General features: G+C 38.2%; 1 protein-coding gene across 1 annotated transcript in view; it reads right to left on the bottom strand.

Moving 5' to 3' along the window:
• cpne4a (copine IVa) overlaps positions 1-25,208 on the bottom strand; it is a 53,895-nt gene extending 28,687 nt beyond the window's left edge. Inside the window, exons 1-4 of the mRNA XM_084089140.1 lie at positions 25,020-25,208; positions 4,265-4,444; positions 3,292-3,363; positions 2,773-2,847 (exon numbers count right to left, since the gene is read on the bottom strand). Of these exons, the coding sequence (XP_083945266.1) occupies positions 2,773-2,847; positions 3,292-3,363; positions 4,265-4,444; positions 25,020-25,190 (498 nt within the window). The 5' untranslated portion in view covers positions 25,191-25,208. The remainder of the gene's footprint in view (positions 1-2,772; positions 2,848-3,291; positions 3,364-4,264; positions 4,445-25,019) is intronic.
• Between the last annotated feature and the right edge of the window lie 568 nt (positions 25,209-25,776).

The raw sequence follows: 25,776 nt of genomic DNA, 5'->3' as shown, positions 1-25,776 counted from the left end.
TATTCCTTATATAAAATATAATCAAAATCAAATGACCTACAGTTAATTAACTGTATAATTGTGTACAAGTAATTAAAATAAAATAAAGTAAAGTAAATAAATATTATAGGTAACACTTTGCAATAAGTTTTCAGCATGCACTAATACATTTTTTATATTAAAAGTTGTATTTGTTATGCACTGTGAACTAACATGAACATTTCTATTAACTAACAGAAACATATATACACATACACTGAACTTGGTAACTGCGGGTAATAAAACACATTTTTCAGAATACGTACAGTAAGTAACATACCATTAAAAAAAAGAATCACTTGCTTAATGGCAAATCACTTTCTTAAATTGTAAACAAGAAGGACGTATTACCTAGACCTCAAATATTTCCCTTCTTTTAAACTATTTTCAGCACTTGAAAAGTTAGCCTACATAACATTAAATGTGCATATTTGAAATATGCATTTATATCTCCCTAATACTGTGTAAATCTTAAACTAGAAAAAATATTATCTGCTGACAATAAGAAACTAGCATGGATGTCTTTAAGTTTCCTACAGTTGCAAATTTTCCTCAGTTAATTAGTCACTTTTCACTTTTTCTCAGAGGACAGGTATGCTGAATGATCAAAACTGCACTGAATTACCAGGAGCCATTTTCAGGACTTTCAGATCTTTCAGAACAACTTTAACACATAAAAAGAACAGAACGCACAAAAGAGTCAAAACAGACCACTCACAGCTTAACGTTCAAACATGCTGTCTACAACAGTAGTGTTCTCCTAAATCCTTATACTCATTCAGTCAAAGTTAAAGACGGGGGAATGAAATAAAAATTATCAAAAGTTTTCAGAGAATTTTGACAGCCTGGGTCTCTGATCTCTCCACCAGTCTAGAAGCTTAATTAGAGTTTTAATAACTCAGATGCAGAGGATATGATTTTCACTGAAGGATTATGACTAAGGAGAAGAAAAGGGCTCTTAAATGAAAAGTGATTTAAAGAAGGCTTTCCTGTTCTATTGTAGCAGGGTGAAGTGTACCCTCGTTGTTCATTGGCAAGTGTTGCACAAAAAATCAGTGCTGGGGTTTCATAATATAAAACGGGAGGGGTTGGGTTACCTGGGATGCGTTAGCATTCATACTGCCCCTTTACGGAAGTTCTCCATGGAATGAGATAGTGTTTGGTGTGGCGTCTCTGTGCATAGGTTGCCCCGTGTTTTCAGGTTGGTATTTCTGTTTTAAGAGGGATTCTCGTCAACGAAATGGTTAATTTATTTTTTTGAGTTTCTATAGTTTTTCGATGAACAAATAGCTTCACGTTGATATGGTGAGCGACCATGCATATTACCGTGTTGTGAACATCTCTTGGAATGTACGATAGTCGTTCTCTTTTCTTTTTTGTCTTGTGATTGTTTTCTGCTGTTTCATGTTTGACAGGTTGACTGCACGTCCAAGGGTTTCATCGATTTATTATGGGGTGTAATGTACATCTACTGATGTAACGGCACTTCTGCCTTGCCTGGGTCTCATTTTCCCGGTGTATTCCAGGTGTCGTGGTCGAGCGTTAGTTAAGAGTTTCTGGTGTCTCCCTATCATTTTCTCAATTACCTGATGGCCCTGTCACACTACCATTTGACGTCTTGTCAAGCAGCAGAACGAGACGCTCCGTGTGAAACTAAGACACTCCTGTGGATCATTTGTTATGCTTGTATTAATCCCTCTTCTTAATTTTAGACCCATGTAATTACCCTGCTGACAAGAGTTGCTTGTGTCTCCTAGAGGAACAGTATACTCTCTCTGTCAATCGCTCTCACTCTCTGCCTTTTTCTGACTGCATTTCCGAGTATGGGGACTTCAAAGCTGAAGTTTGTTTTTAACAGCATCCCTGATCATTTCCGTCTGATCTCAACAGTTTGAGCAGCTCAATTCATTTTCCTCTCACAATATAATGCAGACTTTGCCAAGAGGCAAGGATGAAGGATGGGAGAGCTAAACTATATTTGACACGTGATAAACACAAGTCTTAATGCAAGAGAGCAAATAACTGCTCAGCTGCAAAAACTGGACTGTTTAATTCTAGGAATCAGAGAGACTGTGAGAAAAGGTTGAAAAAAAATTATGAGTGTCTTCGATGTAAAGGAAATGATTCACTACTATTCAAAAGTATGGGGTCGATAAGATTTGTAATGTTTTTGAAAGAAATTTCTGCTCCCCAAGGCTGCATTTATTTGATCACAAGTACTGTAGTCTGTAGAACAGTAATATGGTGAAATATTGAATATATTTGAACATGTCCTCCTATGATGGAAAAGCTGAATTTCCAGCATACATTACTCTGATTTCTGAAGGATGATGTGACAGAAGACTATCCTAATATGTAATCTAATACTATTTGGTTCTCAAGAAACAATTTCTTATTATTATTAATGTTGAAAACAGTTGTGTTGCTTAATATTTCTGTGACAGCTGTAATACATTTTTTCAGGATTTTTTTAATGAATAGAGAGTTCAAAAGAACAGCATTTATTTGAAATAGAAATCTTTTGTTACATTATAAATGTACTTTACTGTCACTTTCGCATCCTTGCTAAATAAAAAAAATTGTACTGACCCCAAAACTCTAGGAAAAGCTAGGAAAGCGCAGGGTTAAATATTTCAAATGGATGAAATATTTATGATATAAATCCTTAAAAAGCATCATATGGCATCATATCCTTGTTGTTATGGAAGATCATTTTATATTCTGAATAAACATATACACAGGATGTCTTCCTACCTTATCATCCAGCTTCCTCGCACTGAATGAGAGTTCAACATAATCGTTATTTCCTGTCAGCTCCTCAGCGGTGATCTGGAGAGATTAAGAATGATGAATTGTTTCCAGCAGAAGAGAAAACTGAATCAGAAGCTAACCATTTGTTTGACATTTGTTTTATAGATCTCGTTCCTCTCACCCACTGAGCCTGGCATGTTCAACTGTTGCCACTGCATTCTGTCAGCTTGTATTAACAAGATCCTCTGGCTATTTTCTACCATATAGCCTGCCTTCAATACCGCACTTGACTGTTTTGGAAGCTTCTTGTGTACATTGAAAATTTGCTCTGTTTGCCTGGGTTCAATAGTGGCATTGATAATTCTAAGCACCTCTGTCATATAAAGTGCAAAGATTTTAAAGGTTAGGCCATGAAACGCTTGCGTAAGGCCATTTGCTGGTGTTGTGCACTGCTGGATGTTTGCATAAGTAGAGCGTGAGAGAGAGCAACCAGATGAATTTTGGATTTGGGAAAGTGCTCACCGTAATAGATGATTTCCCAACTGTGTTGCCCTGTTTAAGCAGGGCTTTGGTGAATTTTCTCTGGGAGATGATCTATTTGGAGAGAAATAAGATATTTTCAGTCGGTCGGAGGCCGTCTTGTTTTGATGCTGCTTTTAATGGACAGAACACACACATAAAAACACAAATATGTGCAGAGAGCAGCACATAATAACACCTCAGGGAGAATTTGGCATGTAAGCTTAGTTCATAATTACACCAAGAAGTCTTATCCACTCCAGATAAATGCTTCATTATTAGTTGTTAAATATTTATAAATAGGAGTGAGTGTTTTTGGTTTTATTCCGCTAGAAACTCTGTATGAGCGAGCGTCAACACCTCGCTCTCTCCCTTTATTAAACGCAAACCATTTCAACAATTATCCTCTCCTCTTCCCCCTCCAACCAAAACAGACTAAACTAAAACAAACAACTCAGCTCCCCGGAGAGAAAACCAGACCTAGAAAGTGGCTTTGATGCAAAAAGATAAACACATGAATATTGAACAAAATGAATATTGGCATCTGCTATACATTATAAGCTTCTAGCCAATTCTTTACTGAGAGACTGCAAATCTAAACCATCTGGCGGAAGATCATGTGTCTGGTTTTCCATTTCCTCAAACTACAGATAAGAGAGTGCCATGGCCCATCTGGGCTGGCATTCCCCCCACACTGAGGCAGTTACACAGACATCTCACGTTTCACAATTCAATCAGCCGTAAAATGTCCGGAAATGCTCTTAACGGTTGTTGGTGTGATTATTTAATTAGAAGGCTTCATCTGATTTGGGCACAGTGCCGGCCCTACTCTTTCCTGACTGTGTGCAATCAATGATCACATAGAGATCCTGTTGCAAAAATGAGCATTTACCAAGCAAAACATGAAAAACCATAATAATTACACATAACATGCTTGAATTTCTATGCATATTGTGAGATGGAGATGGTTGCTCACTTGGCCCAGTGTGCACTCAACGGCTCCCAGGCAGTCCGCCTCTCTCATGCCATTATGACTGCTGCTTATGTCGTAGAGCTCGAAACGTAGTCGCTGAACCTCTTCGAAGTAAAAGTCCAGGGTGAAGACCTTAGAAAACGTGGGGTTTATACAACTCCGAATCACCTCCGTCCTGTCCACCTGTAAACATAGCAGAAAACAAATACCTACTTGGATTATGTTCAGAATAGCACACTAACATACTGTACTACAACGCTACTATTTCTGCAGTAAGCACACAATGTGCAGGACATAAAATGTCTGTATTACGAGAAAGAAAGACCTATAATATTGCCCAAATTTACAGTATTGCACAGAATACTGCATCATACAATGCAATGCACTCAACCTTTCCAGTGTGACCCATGATCTAGAACAGTGGTTCTCAACCTTTTTGACCCCAAGGTCCATTGTCCACAATATGCAAAGGCGGCATGATTTTTCCCACTCGTTCGTTATTTACTGGATAAGGATTAAGGACAAAGATTTTGCATTCAATTTCTAACATACTTTAAATCTTGACATAACTAGAATTTTTTTATTTGGTTATTTCATTATTTTTTATATTAAAAAAAACTTGTGAAACTGTTCTAACAATGCCGTGGTGACACAAACAAGATTTCGCAAAGAAAGAGTGAAAACACAGACCAGACAGCAAAAGACATCTGGCCCAGTTGTGGCTCACATACCACATGGAATGACAGCGTTCACTCAACCTGAGCGTGGCTGGCAATAGCATACAGTACATATCAGGGCCTCATCTGAGCCAACTATGGCACATTTGGCTCAGTTGTGGCATCAGCAAAGGTCACATGGGCCACACACAGCAAGCCACAACTCACACTAAAACCAGCTTAATGTGTGTGGGCCAGATACAGCCCATATGATCTTTTCTGCTGCCACAACTGTGCCATAGTTGACCCAGATGAGGACCTGATATGTATGCTGTCTGGGAGGGCTTATATAGGCAGGGCTAAACAAGCTAATGAAACACAGTTGAACCAAATCACAACCTAATGAGTCCAGGCAATGGGTTATGGGAATTGAAGTTCATGATGAGATAGCCCAGGAGTCGGGAGAAGCGCCCTCTGGTGGAGATTGTACTCTGGTGGACTCCAGCTGGCGGATGTGACACATTTTGTGGGGTTGAATTAACATAAGAAATATCTTGATTTTTAGTTATTTTAATGCTTATTCTGTCTTGTATTTGTGTAAATTATCTTTGAGGGCCCCTTAGAAGTTTTTGTTTGATTTGATTGACAAGATTTCTGCCGTTTTAACATAAAATCTGAATAAAAATGCAAAATAGCTGTTCTGAGATAAATGGATATTCTGAGGTTATTTCTAATTGAATGCCACTCACTGAACTAAACATTAGGCTTGTCTCGACTTCATGCAGCGTTGTGCAGACCGATCGGAAATTCTGTCCGACTTGAGACAGCATGACGCCACGTGACTGTGACGTATGCCATCAAAGTACCGCGAGAGCGATTCGAGAGCAGCCGGCTGGTTCATTCTGCGCAGCTTCTCCAGAGCGGCTGCACGAGCTCTGATGACGACACAACTGTTCCACGATTGGCCATATTCACCGCATGACGCTCACGTGTTTTTCGTGTTTATTCTCACAACTCCAGTTCCACTAATGCTCACAAATCTATTTTTTTTATATAACAGTAAAAGCTCTTTTCATGTTATGCAATGTTATGTTATGTCATGTTTATCAAAATAAAACTGATTAAAAAAAGTAGACCCCACTTCATTGATAAAACATTGACATTGTGCAAGTTCCCATACAATGAAAGGGAATCGAATAACATGCGGTCTTTTTTGGGGGAGAAGTCTTTAAATTGGCATTGGTTGGAAACGTTAGTCATTACATAACAGCTTTCCAGGAGGATTTCTAAAGTCAATATTCCAGCTGCTTGATAGGGAAGTAACAAGACGTTTGACAAGTGCTGATCAACTTAGACTCAGTGACCTGGGAAGTGACCATAAAGAACGGATCAATTTGTACTTTACAACCCCAATCCATTTATACTTATCTTACCATTAATCACCAAAGGCAACTCTAGTTGTTTTTCCTAGTGCGCTTATAGCCTAATGGCCCTAATGTATTATCATCAATCTCAAGTAAAGTACAATCTACTAACTGACAAGATACTAATAGCTGATATAGCAAAGCATTTGGATGCAGAGGATTCAAACAAGGTTTAGTTCACTCAGGAGATATGGTATGCATTAAATAACCCTTATTATACCCTCATTTGAGACCTATAATCACCTAAAGTTAACTTTTTTACTGCTGTTTTAAATGAAACCAGCAAATGTAATAAAACTCAGAACAAAAAGGGGGAAAAAAATGCAGATGTCACTGAAAAGCCATGTCACTGCCAAATCCCTTTTCTTGAAGAATGTATCTGCCTCTCACCTCACACAGGCAAAGAAAAGGGTTTGTTTTATCTGACATGCCTCAGCTGCCTAGTCATGGTTTAGTCTCAGTTGTTTAACTTTCCTCGGGCAGCTTAGAGACTCAGGATTCTGTTCTGTTTTTCATTTAAGTCTGCTCTCTGTGAGGGGAAGTGCCAACCTTTCTTTCTTTATTTCTTTCTGACTGAGGTCTTTATACCATTTAAAAAGATTTAATCATATAAACGTCTGCCACAATAATGCATTTCACTTATGTGGATGTTTATCATGAGCTGTGTACTGTATGTCTCACGTCATTTGTGTGATATTATAAACAAAAGCTTAACATTTAAGCACTTTTCCAAATTTCAACTTCAACATATTCATATTCAGCATACTGTTTTCCAAAGAAGCAGGAAAAACATGGCTCCGGGAGTTCCTCCTCTAACTTTTTCCTGCCCGCTCCAGAATCTTGTTTACCACAAATGCAAAAACTATCATTTTATTTTATTTATCTATCTATTTATCTTTTATTATTTTTTTCTTTTTAATTTACCTCACCATTAAATTGGTCTGTTTGCATAACTCAGGCTACCCGTTTCATTTGAACCAACCATCTGGAGACACCACCATTCCTCTTCATTAAGATCTATAAATATTTTCCTGACTCTTCCAGATGTTTTCTTTTTGTTTACAGGGGCTTCCTCTGGGCAGCTGGAGCTGTTTTATTGAGAAAGTTGCGTATGACATCTACTCAGCATGCACCTGGAGGGAATAAACATCAATCGGGGAGATATGGACCTCAAAGCAGCTGCTTAATTCTGCTGGTGAATATGCAAATAAATCTCACTTCTCAAAGCGAAAATAATACAGTTCTGATGACGCTTAATACACATCACTTCTCTGTCTAACTGTTGTTTGTACAGGGAATTTTCCGACACTGCTGTCAGTAAACATATGCTCTGTTGTACATGAGATAACTTGTTAACCTCTCAGAACGCTCCTTGTGATTATTCATCTGAAAAGAAGTAATTGCCACTGTTTTGTGACATCTGGTCTATTAAAAGAAAGTAAACATTTAAAGAGCATGTTAAGCAAGTCAAAAACAGGTTGGTGTCACACGAACTGTGAGAGGATTGAACATTGTAAACCTTAATAATTATATACTCAGAGTAATTTAGTAAAATTAATTAAGTAATCTCTCAGATACTTCAAGTCAAGGTCTTTATGATGAGCAAGTACTCTAGTTGAGTTTTGGCTAGAAACACAAATCACTACTGAAATTTGCCGTTTTAAGCTTCTGGCAAAGGTATATTAGAAAATTAACTGTTAACGGAGACCTTTTAGTGATGAATACTGTATAGTTGTTTTGTGGGCATTGGTTAACTAATCAACCAATAAGGCTACGAGCACAGCAGCTAAATCCGATTGTCAGTTTATCTTTTATTGCTTAATCGTGTTCTATACACACACAGTTCAGTAATTTAAGGGAGTGACAACCACATTCTACAACCAAATTAATTCCCGAAAAAATGTGTAGTGACAAGCGTGAAACCGAACTGAAAAAACAGTTTTTAATGCCGTATGTAAAATGTGTCTCTCTGCTGTATACGTGGTGGAGAAAATCACAAGGAACGAGGTACAAGCCTTGACTCATTCATGTTGCTAGATCTTGAAAAAAAACCCAGCAAACAAGAACAAGCCCATAATAAACAAAAATAAATCAAAATGCTTTATATTGTAAATAAGTCTTTTAAGGGATAGTTCACCCAAAAAATTTAATTATCCCAAGATTTACTCACCCTCAAGCCATCCTACAATCGGAGTTATATTAAAAAATATCCTGGCTCTTCCTATTAAAAAGTATCCTGGCTCTTCCGAGCTTTATAATGGTAGTGAATGGCGGTCCTGATTTTGCATCCATCCATCATAAAAGTTATTTATATGACTCCAGGAGGTTAATAAAGGCCTTCAGACGCAAAGCGATGTTTTTTGTAAGAAAAATATCTATATTTAAAACTAAAATAACTAGCTTCCGGCAGACGGCCTACGCAAGTCAACTTGCGCCAAAACACTCTTTTGGCGCAAGTCGACTTGCGTAGGCCGTCTTGACGACGTTTGACGTAGGATGTAGGAGTAGCGTAAGCTTTGACGCTTCTTGCGGTTCAAACAAATAGGGCTGGGCAACAAACCCAAGCTCCTCTTCTCTTATATTGAAATCCTCCAACATTTCTCTTTAAAAATTCTTGTTTTATATTTTTAATTCATGATTGGTGTTTTGGTTGGCTCTATCCTCTGCGCTTCCGCGTTTGTCAATAGGTCCTGCGTCAGGTCAAGGGTTAATAATTTGCCGTAAATCGATGCGTATGGCTGTCTATTGGAAGGAAGTTATTTTAGTTTATAAAGTAACATCCGTGAATGTCATTCACAAACAGTAGTTGGAACACCCACTAGTGAGAACGAGACCTCACCGCCAGCCACTGGCGACATGCAATGACAAAGTCGCTGGTAGTTTGAATGCAGCTTTACTATGAATGGGAGAAAGTGCAACACGTAATATGTCTAAATAAAAGAGCCAATCGCTGATTGATAAAGTCATCGCGTCACTGCAGCTGCCGTTAGAACAAAGTCCCTTTAAGACAAGTAATTTCACTCGACGGCCATCTTTGAAACGCCCCTCGGGCATGCAAGTGCAGCTCCTATCTCTTTGAATGGGAAAACATCAAATTCTCCAAAATCGTTCTCCATGCTTACAATTAGATTTCATATTTGAAATCACCAATGAAATCTGAAAACAACTGTTTCATACATTTTGTTTCTAAACACACGAATCATGACAAAAAAATGCATTTTTCAGGCTGGACCAAGCTAATGTGCATGTGCAGCGTCTCAGTTTCTGTAGGAACCGGAGCTTCTAACGACGCAATCACTTTACCAATTACAGATTGGCTCTTTTCTTTAGAAGGCGGGACTTATTCCACACTTTCTCCCATTCATACGAGTGCACCGTCTTTCTATGTATAAAATCTTTGGTTAGAAGCTCCAGTTGCTATATAAACAGTCAATGTTCTGAGATGCGCACCTAGGATCGCACATGTGCATTGGCTGCTCCAGCCTGAAAAATAAGCTTTTTAATGCTATTTTAACAGAAGAAACCACATTTATGAGACACTGTTGTCAGATTTCATTGATGATTTCAAATATTACATTTATTTGTAAGCTTGGTGAACAGCTTTAGAGAGCTAGATGTTTACCCATTCAAAGAGATAGGAGCTGCACTAAAATAACTGAAATAGCTGCCTGAGAGATGTTTCAAAGATGGCCGCCGAGTGAAATGACTTTTCTTAAAAGGACTTTGGTTATATTCTATACACACACGAAATGATAATTATGGGGATTCACTCTCATTTTAAAATATGGTTGTCACCCCTGAAACTTTACAGAGTATACATGGTCGAAGAGACTTCTTAAACTTGCGAGTTTGTTTGATTCAAAAAAGAACATTTGTGTTGTCAAACCTCATACATTACTGATCGTGAAAAACAGATATTCATCTAACTTCATTATTTTTTAAATAGAAGAAAAGTTCATGGAAAAGATCAGAAAAAAGTGTAAAAATAAATATAAAATAATTCTAAATACTCATATGCATAGTGACTAGTGCTAATGCTGATAACAAAGTGGTCTATATTTGACATTATATAAGATATACATAATATACTATTTAATGATAGCAAATGAGATGCACACAAAATTGCTGAAATTAAATTAACACTGATTTTTCTTGAAATTCACTAAGAAATAATTCAAAACAGAAAATGACACAAGGGGAACTACTACAAATATTCCAAGAACAATAATGGAAATAATGTCAGAATGGCATAATATTGACAAGAACTTAATTTTATTGCTCACTGATAATAAATCAGGCTTTACAGGATTTTTCCTCAGGCAAATAAAAAAGTGACCTGGAACCATAAAAGCGGGACTATCCGAAGCCAAGCCTGGATCTTCCATCACTCTACTCATACACATCAACAAGCAGATCCCACATGACAATTTCTGACAAGAATGCCTGGACAAGCCAGCTTTTCAGAAAAGACGTGTGTCCTCTCAGCCCTAAAAAAGTCCCTTTATGCCTGCATAAACAGGGCCTGAGAGCATCTCTAGACTGGACTGACAGTCTTTTGGCAGTGAAGGGCAGAGCAGTCAACACCTAGACAGCAGAGCTCTGGAGATACAAATAAATATTCAAGACACCACTGGTGGAAAGGCTTATAGTCATTCAGTTATGCTTCAAAGGACATTTGCTCAAATGGTGATATCAATATGTTGAACAATTATGATTTAAGGCAATTGAAAAACTTAAAAAGAAAGTTCAAAAGAGCAGTGTAATATGCTGTTTAATATTTTTGTTGAAACCGGGAAAAAAAATTCAGGACTCCTTGACCCTGTTTACACCTGGTATTAAGATGTGTTTTGGTCGATCGGATCACAAGTAGACGAGTCAGACACATACATGTTTACACCAGGTATTTTGATCCATCTCTTTTGTCCACTTTCAAATACTTCTATTTCCAGTCTTTTCTATTGGCATTTTATCAAGACGACATAGATTATACACCGAAATGATCAGCAAACAAAAATATGTCCCTGCCATAACATGTCAAACCCCAAACCCTAACCATCCCCACACAACGGAGGGAAAGAGAAAATAAATAAATAAACAAAATAAAATAATAAGTAAACAAAAAAAAATTAAATAGATAAATAAATAAATAAAGATAGAAAAAGACACATTATTCTCTCATGAATAACACAAAGCAAGCCTTTAATAAGGGATCCCAGATGTTACTAAAGGGTTTAAGAGAACTTCAAAGCATGGACCTTAAAGGGCCCCAATTATGGATTTTTGAAAATGACCTGTAGTGTGTAACATGTGAATGAAAACATCCTGCAAAGTTTTAAATCTGAAAGTGCACCATATAAAGTTATTGTCTTTCAAAAGTAAGAGTTGACTGAAATGAATTGTTTTTCAAACGAGTCATAAGCCGTTTCGTTGCGATGTCAAGACGAAACATTAGCATATTGCCCGTCCACTTATTGCAGCAGACACCAGGGAAAACTTGAACCTCAAACACTGCAGCTGATTCCTGTGGATCCTGGATAGCATCATGTCGAGAAGACGCTGTGCTCTACAATGTAAAGGTAAAGCCAGTTTTTTTTCACTGCCCAAGGACGAGCATGTGAAGAATCAGTGGTTAAAGTTAATCTTTACCATGATATCATAGCAGTATAATCCTAAACTTTTGCTGTGTTCCCTTTATTTCACTGACGACTGCTTCTCAAATCTCGGAGTTCAATGCAGGATTCGCAAACCACTTGCTCTTGAAAGATGGTGTTCAAAATACTTAGTTTTGAGTTTTATATTGTGTAGGTCTCCTGCTAACTGGTTACTCACATTATTACTGTCTTACTGAAATTCTTCTGCTAATCAGTTGTGGGCCACTATTACCTAAAACTGTGTCTATTAAAGGTGAACTAAGTAACTTTTTTACCTTAACTGAACAGCTTCGGAGTCACTGGAATGGTTATATTACTTATTTCGGGTTGAATGGTGGTCGTTTCGCACCCCCCTGGTGCCCGTGAGCGGAAAATCCGCACTTGCAACTTTGAGCCGGCGGGCCGCCGGCCGCCGCGTCAGGAAGTATCGCGTGATATCAGGTCTCGCGATGTAAACAATCGCTTTACGGCCAAAAGAAATCTGCTAAAATGCTGTCATTATTGCGCTCCCTCACGCTGTTCGAACCCGAATGAAGAAGACGTTTTAAAGAATGTCCCATCTGCTTTGATGTCGTTGATCTACTAGCCTCTGGTGTCTGAGAATCGCCAACGAGTTTTTACAACAGTGTTGTCAAATATCTATTCCGAAGCTGTAGGGGGAGCTCTAGAAAGAAACCTGCGAGCCAAAAGCGAGAATACAGCGAAGAAATCCTGAAATTACTGAGCCCTGCTTTAATGCAGAACGTCTGTCGTTCTCACTACTTTGAGTAAAGATTAAGCATGGAGCAAGATCTGTTTTATCAACGTTTATGTTACATCAGTCATTCACATAGTTTATGTTACATCAGTCATTCACATAAGTCATAGAGCTCAGCTAATGTATACATTGCATGCACTGTTATTGACACAGTTCCCACATGTTCACCTCAATAAATTAGAAAAATACTTGGTAAATAAATTAGTACAAGTAAAATAATCGGTTTGTTGATGGACATGCACTTGTTAATGCTGATGGTGAGGAATTACAGTTGCAACATCTCATAATGTACCTCAAACCGAGTAGTGTATCACTGAGAAACGTCCTGCTCGAGCCGTCCTTGCGATGGAGGTTCGGGTTGAATAACTAGTTCTTCCAGTGTTTCATCATCGGACTCGCGCTCGCATTGATATGGTAAAATTGACGTCATTGTTCATTACTAGGCTTGTTCGACTTCATGCAGCTCTGCGCAGACCGATCGGCGGCTGACTTAAAGCAGTGCATGCCGGTTAGAAATTTTGTCCGACTTGATACAGCGCCGACGCCACGTGACTGTGACGTATGCCATCAAAGTACCGCGAGAGCAATTCGAGAGTAGCCGGAGAACTCAGCCAGCGCAGCTTCTCAAGAGCGGCTGCACTGGGCTGCACGTGGGCTGATGACGACACAGCTGTTTCACGATTGGCCGGATTCATCGCATGACAACGATCACGTGTGTTTCGTGTTTATTCGAAAACCTTTAGTTCCTCTAAAGCTCTCAAATCAGTTTATTATAACAGTGAACACTCTTTTCATGTCGTTGTCATGTTATATTGTGTCATGTTTATCAAATTGAAACTGCTTAAAAAACGTAGACTCCACTTCATTGATAGTAGCTTATGTTGAACTTTATTTTTGTTCAAACAGACGCTGTATGAAGCAGTACATAAAGTATTGAATGAAAATGTCTCTGAAACATCTGTGTATTATTTGGCAATATTGCATTTATTTCACTTCAGCTGTGGTAAAGTATGCAAACAACGTGAGCGGTCACTACGGGAACCAGAAAGTGTCCGACTTCACGTCTCCGTTTGCAGCTCCTCCCCGCCTGCACGCGGCTACTCTCGCCGATCGGTTGCATCCAGCCGCAGCCGATGTCGAACACACCTACTGTCTTTAGTTTACGGTGTAGGAAGCCTCCGGACACGCAGACCTGACGTTGTTATGGCAATGGGCATTTTTGTTTTCGACACGCGCGCTGTACGCGGTAAACCAATCACAACGGACTGAGCTGTCTGGCCAATCAGAGCAGAGTAGCTTGCGGAAAATAGGGATTTAGAGAGATTGATTCATCTGACGAGTCGTTTGAGAATCATTGAAAATGTGGTGATGTGCAAATGTATATTATGAGGAAATTAAACAGTTTTTTCACCTTTGATGCATGTAAAGTTGTAGGAGACTCAAAAACAACATTAGGAAACTTTAAAATAGCATAATAGGGGCACTTTATTTTCTCCAATTTTATGTAGAAAAAAGTATATTTTCATCCATCTATTGTGAGTAGGGGAAGTAGCACATCTCCATTTAAGGAGAATATTCCTTCTGGCTAATAGAGTAGTAAAAGCGACCACCTAAGCAATAGAGCTAGAGGAACCGGTATTAGGTAGATTCCAGTTCCTCTACCAGTATTCACTCCCATTATAAAGCTAGGACGAACCAGGATATTTTTTTATATAACTCGAATTGTGTTCGGCTGAAAGAAGAAAGTCATATACGGCTTGAGGGTGAGTAAATTATGGGATAATTTTCATTTTTGGGTGAACTAACCCTTAAACTTCTACTAATCCTGGAATATTCCTTTAAGTATGGCCTGGAAAGTGTAACTGTGTTAGCAGTTATATATTGTTGTGTAAGCATATTAAAAATGTCTGATCTACTGAAAGAGAATGCAAAATAATCTACTATAAATGGTTTCACACCAGCCTTGTTTCTTTGCCTTTCTTGTGAGTGTGATATGCCAGATGGAAGTTTGGCAAGCATAAGCATATTTCATAAGGTTTCATCACATCCATTCTCACACATACAAAACACACACACACACACACACACACACACACACACACACACACACACACATTCATACACAAGTCACAAATAGCACTGCCCCAAAGGATGAGCCTCAACATGTGCAACATCCACCACACATGGGTCTAATTGCCCCTGGAAGCCACATTTACCTTCCTTTCCTCACAAAATCCCATGTCTCAGTGATTCCTTTGCAGAACATGGGGTCTCTGATTCTGCAGCCACATTCACTCTGCATAGTTCATCTCCACACTTATGATGGCAGGCCCGAGAGGAGGGCTGCAGGGTGCAGAAACCATATCATTAACCATTTCAACTGCATGCCAGCACCCCAAATAAGCTATTTACCATGCTCTCACGTCAGTGCTTCACTTTTTTGAGCTTTAAATAAGGCCAACTTGTGTGAAGAAATGTGAAGAAATGTTTCCCTCGTTCATCTGTCCACTTGAGACCTCGCTTGCTATCTTTAAATACATGTGAAGGAGACACTAAGGCAGAAAAGTGGATTTTTCAAAGAGGAAGATAAAAGGATGGAGGAGGAAGAACCAGAAAGTGTGAATATCCCAATTTAATTGCTATTTGCAGAAATAAAGCCATTCTGAATAGCGTACTAATATTTATATTTTTTATGAGATCCTATATCTCACAATGCAGTGCACTCAAATGGACTGTTCCCAGTGTGATAAATGAGCATGTCAAGGTAGTGTAACCACTGTTCCTTTAACTTTGAACTTGCAAAATATGTTTCCAGCAGTGTCTTTAGGAACATTCAGTGTCTTCGCTCTCTTTTTGTATCCTGTTCCCTGTTTGTGAAGGGCGATGATATATTCTTTTAACTTTTTGGAAAAAAAATTTTACTTAGCCAAATTTCTAACATGCAGTCAAACGTGACACTCAACAAACCTAGCCAGTTCAGATTTGTCATGTGTTCTAGGTCAAGCACACCTTGTGCAACTAATGAAGCCCTTGATTAGTGGCATCAGGTGTGCTTGAGACAACACCTGTTTTGCAGAATTGAACTGTTGTGAGGGGTTCTATTCAGGGGGTTGAATCATTTTGAGACTGCAGTCATTAAAAGTTGCATTTTCAGTTGGATTTGGGGAAACAACTTGAAACATTTGTTGTGTTGAGCTATTTCAATTACTTTAGTTTGATTTGATCATTGCAAACCCCTGAAAGTCTGTACATTTTGCAAATAAACCTGATTTCTAATGGGGGTTGAATAATTTCAATTACAACTGTATATATTTTAAATAAATGTTGTTGTTCTTTTGTAGTTTCTATTCATCAAAGAATCCTGAAAAAGTTATCACAGTTTCGGTTAAATAATTAAGCAGCACAACTGTTTACAACATTGATAATAATAAGAAATGTTTCTTAAGCACCAAATCAGCATATTAGATTGATATCTGAAGGATCATGTGACTGAAGACTAAGAGAAATTCAGCTTTGCCATCACAGGAAGAAATTACATTTTAAAATATATGAAAATAAAAATAAATAAAAACTCTTATTTTAAACAGTAATATTATTTCACAATAGTCCTGTTTTTACTGTTTTTTAAATTAAATTAATGCAGCTTTGTTGAGGATAATAGACATACAAAAAAATGTACTGGCCCCAAACGGTATTGTTTATAAAGTAAAATGTAGCACACGACAATTGTAAACATTTATAATGGAATAGTGCCTTACTCACTATCTTTAAGGCAGTAGTAGAAACAGTATACTAGGAGGAGACAGATGCCTTGTATAAAACTCAACACTAAAATCACAATGCTTGATATGGCACCTTTCCATCATCTTTTTAATAGCATTTGTTAACTCAAAAACATGCATACACAATAGCTGAACCTGCATGGAAATCTGCATAAATTCAGTCAAAGAAGCAGCATTTGATACCTATTATCCAATTTTATTGTTAATTTGAAACTTATTCTCAAAATGATTCTTGAAATTCATGTATAGGCAAGATCAAAATAGTAATTGCGAACATAGTCATATAATTCCTACTAAAACACACTCATAATTAACATTTTGAAACAGTCAGTGAGGCAAGATGCCGCAAGAAAATGTCCATTTAAGGAGAAACTTTCAAATGCAAGTTTGACTGTGATAAATTAATGATGGTGAAACAGAGCTCCCAAAGAGATGTTCAGCCCCATTCCATCGTGTAGATGCAATGGACAAAAAGAACAGCGAGCAGACCTTGCACGTGCACACAGAGGGGTAATCGTGAGTGCCCAGATGACCCACGTCTAACCGCATAACTCTGTCAGCCTGCTGTTTACAAAGTGTTCACTTTCAGAACTGATAAACCATGGCAAATTTTAATCACCAAAAAGAGAAACAAACTTGTATTCTGCTAAGGCATGCATCGAAATTACGCAAGTAGTTACGCAGTCTTTAATAAAGCAATAAGCCCAGCGAAGTGGAGTGCCTAAAACCCCCTAAATTCACTGTAAAACACGGCTTCAAGGGGCTTATTGCTTTTATAAAACGTTACTCCATCAAAATATTCATTTTAATATTTATTTTATTCATAAAATAAACACCAGCGACAAAAAATCTAACGTTATAACACATTTATTCCTCCGCCAAGCAATGTAGTTCCAAAGAGGTTGCCAAGCAACACATGCAGCAACAAAGAATCACAAAGGTCAGTTGCGCAGTAATACTAATGTAATGCGGTCGCAGGTGTATGTTTGTTGAGTAATTTACAACGGCTGTGTCGAACGTGGCTCAACCAATCAGAATCAAGGACCAGAACTATCCGTTTTATAAAATGTAATTTATTCCTTTGATGGTAATGCTGAATTTTCAGCAGCCATTACTCCAGTCTTCAGTGTCACATGATCCTTCAGAAATTGTTCTAACGCTGATATGGTGTTCATGAAACGTATTAATGTTGAAAACCGTTGTGGAAACTGTGACAGAAAGAAATGAATACTTTTAGGACACATTAAACTGATAAAAAGTTACAAAGATATTTCCACAAAGTATTAAGCAGCAAAAACTGTTTTCAACATTGATATAATAAGAACCATTATTAATAATTGAGCACCAATATTAATGGATAATAATCAGCATAGTCGAGTCACCTTTATTCATATAGCGCTTTATACACCATAGAAATAGAGTTTAAAAGCAGCTTCACATATTAATAGCAAACAAATTATGACAATAGTGTCATTTTTCAGCTCAATGCAGCTCAATAACTGTGTAAAGTTAATTAATTATGAAACAAGTTCAATTCAGCAATAAGCAGCTCTACTGAAGATAATGTCATTATTCAGCTTAAGTCAGTTCAATTTTGATTCAATTCAGTTAAATAACAGTGTTGATGTTGATTCTGAAAACAATTGCTTCACCTATAAAACAGAAGATAACAGTGTCATTATTCAGCTCAGTTCAGTTCAATTAGAATAGACAGACAGATTTCAGGACAATTCAGGACTTAGCAACAACATAGAAATGGTCTGGAAAAACAATCACAACACCCTGGTATCAGTGACTCTTTTAATGGGCAAACATCACTCACTATATTGTGCGATTGTGATGAGACGATCACTAGTATGACATCACTACAGCTCGAAGTTTTTTTTTTTTTTAGTTCTTTTTACATCAATATCCAATTATTTCAGACCATGAAATCAGTCTAAGCGAAAACTAGATTGCACCCCGAAGCGAGAGATATGGAGATACACTATCCTTATTCAACAGGAGTGCTCCCTGCTCCTGTGATTGGCATTTATAGGTAGATGAAAGAACAGCTCCACCTGCCACAGTCATTCACATGTGCGACTGAGTGCGGTAGGTGACAGTCAGATTCTTATCTTCAGTTCTGCCTTTTGTCTGGTTATTGGTGAGAGTTGACAGCCAAGGACTGGGATCTGACATGCTGACAGGTCATTATAGCCAACGGCAATGTAACTTTAGAGCCGAACATTTTTTGTGTGTTCTTCACATAGCATTCATTTTTAGAGAAATTGAGAGGGTGGTGTCAGTTCTATCAGAGCTCACATTATGAGGCTCTTTGAGTGAGAAAACCTTTATTTATTGGTATTTCTCACACATAGAACTGGAAATGAAGCGTTTGATGATACAGTACACAGGGTTCCCACACCTTCTGACTAATAAATTCATCATCGCTGGACAAGGATCATTCAGAATCATTGTACTTGCACTCATAAAGTCAATTTCTCTCCATTAACATATTTTAGACAAATTTAGAAAAAAGTCATGAATATAAATAAAAACCTAAAAGGACTTTTCAAAATTGTATTTATATTCACAACTTTTCCTGGCCCTGAAAACACAAATTTAGTATTTCTAGGTTTTGCATGACTGTAGAAATCCTGAACATAAATCTGAATATAATAAATGTATTGTATTTATAGGAAGTAATATCTTAAAGGAAATAATATTTTGTCAAAACATTAGACATTTTAAGAAATTATAAAAAATATAAAAAATGCATTTTGTTTTTTACCATAATAAATATTATAATTAAAGTATGCATAAATTCAATTAAATAAAAATCAAATACATTTAAATAAATTTACATAAATTTAAAAGTCCATTGTTCCAAAATAATAGTAAATTGAAATAGGGTGCTTTTTATTTTTTATTATTATTTGAGTTGTTAATTTTTTTTTTTAAGTTTTTTACTAGATTCTTTTAAAGACCTAGATAGATAGATAGATAGATAGATAGATAGATAGATAGATAGATAGATAGATAGATAGATAGATTTACAGATCACATTAGACCACTGCTCAGGACCATTGAACAAAATCCTCTTTGAAAGGAGTTGCCATGCACAAATGTACTTTTTCACAAATGTACTACATTTTCAAGGGCACAACCTGGAAACGTCCGGAAATACAGTACATTAAAGGCCCTTCACCCCAGAGACTGAGGGCCCATCATGATTTAGTGTCCGCAGTCAGCATTATGGAGTGCCTTCTTTGTGATTCAGAGCATACTGGATTTGCTGAGAGTGTTTGTGACCATCTCTCTCTGTTTGATGGTGCTCGTGCTCTGGCTAATCGCAGGCAGGGTCAGCAGCAGGTCTTTACTCTCCCTGACTGCCGTAGTTTAAAAGCATGTTTCCTGTACTTACACTCACTCAGGAGCCACCAGCTAAACAAACAAACACTAATCTTGATCAAGGGTCAACAGACAAACACTGCTGACTATGAAAATTCATAATGCAACACTATTGACAGGTGGTATTTTTATTATAGTAAACCCACTTTCAAAGTACACTACTGTAAGATGTTTTAATGTTTTTGAAAGAAGTCTCTTATGCTCACCAATGCTGGATTTGTTTGATCAAAAATACAGTAAAAACTATACTGCACTGTACAGTAATAATGTGAAATATTATTACAATTTAAAATAACTGTTTTATTTTAATGTATACAATTATATATTGCAATTTTTGTTTTTTATGTTACTGACCCCAAACTTTTAAATGTTACGGCCACAATTTTGACATCGATACCATAGGGGAAAAATGCCATATAAGCCATATATCCGTGGGTCAGGTCTTAAAGTGACAGAAGCCTAATGGGCTATACCTGCTGCCAAATTATGAGATAATATTTAAAATATCTATATGGCAGTTTTTCCACATGGTATCGATGTCAAAATTTTGGCCAGTGAAAAAGCTAAGTGGCTAGAAACTTTGGAAAACCACTAACCACAGTGATTGGTGAGCAAAAAAGTTAATGTTGTGCCCTATATATATAATTTAATGTTTAATATATTTGAATTTAATACATAAATTCAAATTTCAATCTATTTAATTTATTTTTAACATGCATATAGATACATATACATTTTAAAAAGCTGTATCTGGCATTTTCTCTACCCAAACCAGTGATTTCTGAAACAGTACATATGTAACCCCTCTCACCAGGTCCTTCACACCCCGCTCCGTGCGGGTCTCCGGCATGAGAGTCAGGCGCTCTAACAAGGAGGCTAAAGACTGCAGCCTCTAGCATCTGTCGCTAGAGCGCCTATTGAGATCAGAGGAGTGAGGTTTACTCGCACAGCAACTACTAGCTGGCCTCCGTTACACATAGAGTTATCTCCTCTCACAGCTCCAGATGAACGAGGGATATTCTTGGTAGTGAGATACAGACCGAATTTAATTAACACTGTCATACTTTAGCTAAAGATTTGATAATGGCTCCCAGTGTAGTTGGAAATTGAGAGATGAGCTATCAAACGGAGAGAGAGACTATCACAGTGGGATATTCCACTCAAATTAGATTTAGCCAGAACCCACGGATATGAAATTTAAGTCATTGGGGCACTCAATACAATAGCATGTATAAGTGACATTTTCAGATAAATGAGTCTGACCCATAGCACTGCATACTGAGGAAACAGGTTAAGAGGTGTGAAGAGAAATGCAATCATGACTGCAATAAATCACATTGCTCTTGTTTGTTGCACTAGAAATGTAAATTTGCTTCAGGCAGCATCAGAGAAACTAAATATCATGATATTTCTCTCTTAATACACATTAGTTCATAGCTCATAAACTGTAAATGTGTTTGGTTTATTGGCGTTATTTTAATATTTTTATGACATTATACACAATTTCACACATAATCCCATTTAAAATCTCCAATGTAGTGAAATTGGAAAAATGGTAGAAAAAGCATGATGCAACAGGCTCAGCCAGCAGCCCTTAAAGAACAAACAGTACAGCTAAACAGAAGACGTTCTTCAAATGTTCTTCATAGCGGGATTTCCAGGGGGAATGAAGAGATCCTTTGAGAACATGTACGAAGCGGTTGCAAAATTAAGATTTTAGAGTGGGGTTTCCTTTAGAGACACACACACTCAGAGAGCAGAATCACTATAAGTGAATATGTGAATGTTTAATGTGACAGAGCGTGGTGAGAAAAGATTCCCAATGGTGAGCTGGCAAAGCCTTCATAACCTGACAGGGAGATTTCTCAGTGTACATATGCTGTCTGCTTCTCTCGTTCACTCACACACAAATATATATATATATATATACAATTCTGTCATGACAACTCTCTGAGTGTTTGGCATGACAATGTTGGTATGTTTGGTCTTGGCAGAAAAGATCTGCAACACTGCTGCTGGTATTGCTGCTGCTGCAGAGCAAGTCTGGGACTACTACTGCCAATACATATACAACACGCTGCTGTGAGCAAGTAAGACATGTTGCTGTTTACAATGACATACATGAATTACCCGATACAGCACACTGCAAATTTCTACAGCAAACGCTGACCAAGTATTTGAAAGTTAAGCAGCAAGCTCACTGGCTGCTGATACAGCAAGAACCAATCAGCTGTGCCCTATAGAGAATGTGATAGCAATATTGAGTGAAGGACCTATCAGCCTGCACCATCTAGAGTTTCATGATAGAACTTTGTATTTCTCCTGAAAAGAACAAACAGCTTGTCATAGATCAAGCATACATGGGAGAACCATTGGGGGAAAAACTATACTTTAGGCAGGTTGGTTATGAGGCAATACTGTGGATTTGTGTTATGCCTGAGGTCCTTGTGTAGCTCTCCCACACCGGAGACCACGGTTCGAATCCTGCTCAGAGCGGCTCGAGTGGGACCAGTTACCATGTTGAAAACATGGATTGCTAGAAAATGACTTCAATGGCAGGAAAGCATTATGTCATAAATAAAGGAAAATTGTGTCAATGGCAGGGAAAGAGTTAATAATCTAAAGAACCTTTTTCCCCTTTTGTGCAATGGAGAGGATGTTTAAGATTCTTCATGGAACATCCAAGTGCCAAAAAAAGAGTGTATATACCCAAAACTACGCTCATGTGAGATATGGGGCCCTATTTTAACGATCTGAAACGCAAGTATCAAACACGAAACGTAAGTAACTTTGTGGGCTGATCTCGGGCACTGTTGCTATTATGCAGGGCCTGAAGTTAACTTTTTTGACCACCAGCCACTGTGGCAGGTGGATTTTTAAATCCACCCGCCACAGTGACTTTTTACCAGCCAGTTTTTTTTTTTGTTTTTTTTTGGCCTCATAAAAGGTGAAAAAAAAGGAATAGCACAACATTTGTTCTTTAACTTGTAAGAATACACATTTAAGTGCTGTCAAGTTATTAACGATCCATAGAAGTAATAATAACTCTTAGAATACAGATATAGACCAGCTCGTAAACAAATCACACGCGGCTGTGTTGATGGCTGGGCAGCTGTTAGTTACAGCGTTCAGGAACCGTTAAGCAGAACTAAATTAATATTGTTAGTACTGGTAAAGTTACCGGGTAGGCTACCGGACATTTTCTCACCGGTTCCCAACTCCCAACATCTGTGCAACTGTCATTGTACTGTAGCCTATGTCAGCGTTGCATTATCTCATCTCATCTCACCAACAGTTTACTCACACATTCAAACGTAGTCAGAGAAGGGCCTCATCTTTCTCTCCGATCACGTTCCGAAACACTCAAATTGCGCTGCTTTCACAGTTCTTTACTCCAGTAATGTGCCACCACATTTTTAGCTAAAATCCAACGAAATGGCTGGCTTCGTTTAAATGTCAAAGAACAACAGTTGCAAAAAAAAAAAAAAAACCCGCAAAGACCCGGCCCCTTTAGTTACTGTTGCTATGTCCGACAAGCTACACCGTACTCACGCCAAACTCTGGCCAAACCATGATCTCACGCAATGAAAAACACATCGCGCAGCAGAGACAGACAAGACAGTCCAGGTTACTTTTGATATTAAACAAAGTCTCAACATTAAAATTTGGTAATTTTTAAAGAAATTTAGACAATACCGTTTTGTGGCTCTGTATGTGTCTTGACAGATCACTGTGGTGCCTCAGTTAAAACTGCTCGTGAACCGATCATCTCTTCCTTCTAGTTAATTTATAGCATCAAATAAACATGAATGAACATAAGAAGGAATGTAGTTTTAACTGCGGAAAGATGTCAGTAAGTTAGGCTTACTCAGTACACTCCGTTTTTTCAAGTTCAAATCCTCCAACGTTGAACTCTCCTGACTGCTTTGTCAGACAAAAAAAGGCAGATTCGGCGGATTATGATTGGCCAGATCGCCTGTCAATCAAACTCCCCGCGAAGGGTTCTCATTGGCTGCCTGCCAATGTGGCAGGTAGATTGACAGTGTTACCCGCCAATTGCAGAATTCACCCGCATTTGGCGTGTGGTCGGGTGTTAATTTCAGGCCCTGCTATTATGCCAGCGGGATAAATGACTCTTGCACCCGACGCAAATCTAAAATTGGTTGGTCTGAAGTAGCTACATTACTCATAACGTGAAATAAACCAATCAGAGCATCATCTCACATTCCCTTTAAGAGCAGGCGTGCTTGTTCCATGGCGGATGGCTATTATAACGGCGGATTTGCCAGGGGCACGCCAGGAGCGGTTCACAGCCGAGGAGACCGACGTTCTCGTCAGGGCCGTAAAAGACAGAGAAGTGACATTGTATGGGGATGGGAGAAACCCACCCAAATAAGCTTAGGTTAAACAGGCGTATAATAATTTTGGTAAATGTGTAAGCTAGATTTATGCCTATTTTTTCACATCTTCATGGACACCACAATGATTTCCCTCATGTGGAATATTTTCCCTTGTAATTATGTATAGTTTGCAAAAATGGCAACTGCTGCGTCTGTGTGTAGATGAGAGAAGCAAAGTGTATGCACGTTGTGCACACGCTACATTATGGCCAAGCATGCGCCCTTAAAATAGCATCTGAACGCGCCACTGACAACGCGCCACTGACTTTAGACTAGTTTTTTTTCCTGGTCAGTGGCGGAATTGTTTTCTGGAACTGCAAAATAGCACCAGGGAACGTTTGCACCAGAACACGCCTCCTCTTTTTGCTGAACCGCCCCCAAGAGCGCAGGTTCATTCCCTAATTTATCGACGTGCGTCTGTGGAGGGAAAAGTCCACTGTGCGTCGGGTGCAAAATAGGAATGATACATGCGTCGGTGTACAAAGTCAATTGCGCTGGGTGCAAGGGCCCATGGTGTGAAAATGAGTGTAAAATTGGAAGAAAGCAGCAAAGGAATGTGTGAAAAGGCACAAGTGCTGTGAAAAATGCATTGATACGGTCCACAAAAACGATTAGAAGACCGTATTACCTAAAAATGATTTAATTTAGTCACATTACCAGAAATGTCATGCATCTGACTGGAAACACAAACCCACCTCCAACCACTGGCCATGAGACTGCATTTTGATGACCACGCAGGGATCAGGTTTGTTGAGGGCATCCCTGTCTGAGATGCCTTTACAGGTGACCCGCAGCTCTACTTTGGTCAGGCAGGGGCTGTTGAACAAGCCCAGAGAATTGGCTGCAGACTCGTAGATGTCGCTCATGTTTCAGGAGATACGGTGCTGTAAGGAAAAGAGAGATTATATATTTTATTATATTTTTCTTTTAGTTTTGATATTTTTTTATGTGATTTATTACAATTAATTTAACAATTTTAAAATACAAAAATGTGTCCTTTGTAAATGGTCCCTTCTTAGAAGCAAGTCTACCTCAGAGAAATCGACATTAGCAAATTGAAATCGAAGTTGTTTGCAAAATGAGCTGCTTTTGACTGTAAATCAGTTATTCAATATGAAAATAAAACAAACAATACTATATTGACCTATAAAGTCACTTTTTGTAATGACTATTCAAAGATTTAATCAATTGACAGCCTTAATGATTTAGTATTTTTGTATCACAAAATCAATGGCATTAAAAGGGATACTTCACCGATAAGCATTAAGCTTTGTATCAGTAGAAACCCGGTAGTATTTTCGAATGACCATGCTTCCCTCCCTCATGTCCCCCTGAGACGAGAGATTTCTGTATTGTGTGTCTGGAAAAAAAACTCAGATGACGCGAAAATCGTCATTTTGCGTCATCGGAGGCTTTTTTGGCCAGAGGCGAGAGACTACTGCCAGTAGTAGG

This window comes from Abramis brama (genome assembly GCF_963993115.1).
Source record: "Abramis brama genome assembly, chromosome: 17".
NCBI lineage: Eukaryota > Metazoa > Chordata > Actinopteri > Cypriniformes > Leuciscidae > Abramis > Abramis brama.
Note: the sequence above shows the minus strand (reverse complement) of the source record. Positions and strands in the feature narration are given on the sequence as shown.